Source organism: Diadema setosum, chromosome 7, assembly GCF_964275005.1.
Source record: "Diadema setosum chromosome 7, eeDiaSeto1, whole genome shotgun sequence".
In the NCBI taxonomy this organism is placed as follows: Eukaryota; Metazoa; Echinodermata; class Echinoidea; order Diadematoida; family Diadematidae; genus Diadema; species Diadema setosum.
Window position 1 is genome coordinate 20,472,786 of NC_092691.1, and position 3,417 is coordinate 20,476,202.

At 37.5% G+C, this 3,417-nt stretch overlaps 1 protein-coding gene across 1 annotated transcript in view; it reads right to left on the minus strand.

Moving 5' to 3' along the window:
- Positions 1-249: 249 nt before the first annotated feature.
- Positions 250-3,417, minus strand: part of LOC140230873 (5-formyltetrahydrofolate cyclo-ligase-like) — a 4,414-nt gene continuing 1,246 nt past the window's right edge. The window contains exons 2-3 of the mRNA XM_072311018.1: positions 2,023-2,281; positions 250-520 (exon numbers count right to left, since the gene is read on the minus strand). Coding sequence (XP_072167119.1) covers positions 294-520; positions 2,023-2,281 — 486 coding nt within the window. The 3' untranslated portion in view covers positions 250-293. The remainder of the gene's footprint in view (positions 521-2,022; positions 2,282-3,417) is intronic.

The following is a 3,417-nucleotide window of genomic DNA, read 5'->3' on the forward strand; positions in this document are numbered from 1 at the left end:
CATTCACAAGCATAGAAATATGTGTCTAACACACATTCAGTTGTCTTATTTCAACCAAGTCAAATACTTTGACAATACTTTGTGAAATCACAAAATATTTTCTGTTGTTTTGGTCTTTTTTGATTCATTACTGTTGCAAAATATTGCTAGATTCTTTGCATGATGTGTCAAAATCATGAAAGAGGACTTTTTTCTCTAGTAGCCTCTTTCACAACCTCCAAATGATGTGAGGAGACATGGAAAGAATGTGCATTTATGGTGCCACTTGAGTGCAACCCGGGATGAGATAATCCCTAATCCATATCTCCGTAAAGTACAACATCCACGGGGACGTCGTTCTCATTGGTAGGTATGCTCTCACACATCTGCTCCTTGAAAGCCAGGGCAATAGTGGCTGGCTTGACTCCAGTCTCATCAACACATCGCTTCTGGTAGATGTCGTAGTAACCTTTGCCCCGCCCCAGACGGTGGCCATCCTTGGAGAATCCCAGACCAGGTAGGATGATCAGATCCAGGCCACCTGTGACAAGAGTTAGAGAAGCATACATAGCTTATCAAACTTTCACCTTGGTTGCAGTAAATCTCCTCTCAGAGCTTTTCAAACTTCAAACTCTTTAAATTCACATTTATATGAATGGGCCAGATCTTCTGTTTCATATCAGTAGGGTGATATGTTGACTACAAAGTACTAATAATATGATGCACCCCGTTATATCCCAGGCTACCATCATTACCAGGGTATTGGGTTTTGTCGCACCATCTCTTGTTGGGAAGAGGTATATTTACACACTGCCATCATGACTGCTAAAGTTTAGCGCACAGCAATAATGATCCTACTATCAATTCAGCCCTGTTATCGAGTTTGTTACCGTAATTTCACAAATAATGATACTTTTTAAGTTTTCATAGTATACTATGCCAATTTTGATCAGTAGTTCAGAATGAGATCATTTCAATCCACAAATTTGTCCAATGATTACTTATTTTACGTCTTCCGTGGATCGGTAATGCACAGTGTGGTGCAGCTGTGTTTGACACTGAGATCAGTGGTGAAGTATGATAAGCGCTGTTGATATGATGATGCCGAACTGCCGAGATCAAGTTGTAACAGATTTTTCTTACGTAAAACAATAAAAGTTACTTTCACCCAATGTTTGGAAGCCCAGGGTACCAAAAACTGCATTAAATACTGCCTGTGGTATTCATAATTATTGTTTCTTGGACAGTAGAAAACAGATTATGAACTAGAGAGTAATTTCATTCAGCATCATTGTCCAGTACTGTACAGTGTAATACTAGTAGTGGAGGTTGGCCACATAGTCATAAAGAAGGGATGTACAAAATTATATCTGCCTACATACAAGATTATTTTGCGCATTGTACAAGCTCTGGTTTAGCAGAGATAGTATATTGAAGTAAGATACTACAAGTCAACATATCTATTACTCATATAAATCAGGTATCAGCATCATGAGGTTATCACTCACTGATGTTACAAGCATTGTAAAACAGCTACTACATAAAGTGTAATATGATTTTCTTGGTTTCTTCATACTTAACAACCAAACTCAAATTCATATTTCAGTTATTCCTGCTAAAAGATGATTAATGTTTTTGTCAATTAGGTCTGATTTGTATCACAATGCCAGCAGACTTGAAAAAGAATACAAAAATGGTACCTTTTTCTTGATAAATGAAGATTACCAGTAATATTCAATTTTATCATGTAAGACTTTAGTAAAAGGAAGCAAAAGTTGACCTTTCTGTGTTGATGACATACATTCGCTCTAAGATGTGGCAAGAATGATCAAGCCTGTAAATGCAAAAGGTAGAAGGGGCTGTAGGCCTTATGGTTTGTTTCTGAGTGTTTGGATACTCATGTGTGTTAGTAAAGGGAATACAAGATATGAACAACAGGACATATCAGTACATAAAGAAGCAATGAGGGATTTGTAGGGAATGAATTCCCTACAAATTATGTTGTAGTGTCCTGGGAGTATCCATAGAAATTGATTCTTTTACCAGTTTGCAGGGCATCTTCTCTGACGTCATTCTCTGCTGGCTGCTTTATGTTCCACTTTGTCTTGGGCAGTGAGTCATAGTCATCCATGGACAGCAGCTTCAGCATGTTCATCTTGGGCCCAATGTACTGCGGGATGAAACAGAGCTTGTTCTGGGCGAAGATATCCCCTAGGATGCCATCTGTGTCCACTTCCTGATCCTTCATGGCCAGATAGACGGAGATCCTCTGGCTTCTCTGATATACTGGATGAGCCAAGAGCTTTGGTCCAATAGAAACAGATATCTGACTGTCAGTTGTTGAAAATTTCTGCATATGTACTCTTATTCTATCAATACTATTTCCGTTCTTCAAGCAAGGGCCCTTAAAATAGTTATAAACCCAACAATACACACAAATGTCTTCCCTAAGACATAGTTTGTGCAATAATCCAGTATTAAAAACTCACAGATCCAATGTTGTATACATGAATTACCCTAGGGTTTACACACTGCATGTCTGACTCGTTATGTATAGTGGGCAGCTCTTAAACTCTACAAAATATTTCTCATGAAATTTCACCTATCACCGATAGGTCTGCAATGCACTTTGAGTGTACACAGGTGCAGGAGTGTATGTCAATGGTATTGGTATTGACTGTTGGTACTTCTATAATAGGGTAAACTTCACTGCTAAGGCAACAAAATACTTCAGGCACTTAATAGATATACCGTATTGAAGCAGCTGATTTGAAGTTCTGCAAGACCTAACTGCCTTAAATTTGCACAAAGTATCTTTTAAATTAATAAGTATCTTTCTAAATAATAAGTATCAAATCACATACAATTTCAAACTATACGTTGCATCATATGCATCATGGAAAATAAGATTTTCTGCTTCATATTTGAAACATTGTTCAGTACAGTTACACACTGTTGCAAATGGATGAAAGCGCACTATGTCAAGGGGCACACTATACAAAAGCATCACAGTGAGCAAGTGTGTGCTAATACACTGAACAACATGAAATAAAAACTAACTGGCTGATGAGCACAGCTTCTTTTGTGGACCATCAGCATGGAATACCTTGCCAAAGGGACTCTGCTCATCACCTCCAGTGTCAATTTTCAAAAAGAATCTCAGAAAGTGACAATTTTTTACCTCATCGTTTAGACAATTTTATCATGGAAAGCGCTTTGATCAGAATGATTGGAAACATGCTGTAATACTTTACAAAAGACTGTTTGTTGTTGTTGTTACTATTACTAGATATTAGTATTATAGTTCTTATATTACTTTCATCATTATTACTATCATTAATATTTTGATACAGTGTGGTAAAATATTTGCTTAGACACAAAACTGCATCAGCACATTGCCTCATCTTTGAGAGTGAGCTCTAGACTATTTTAGCCTAG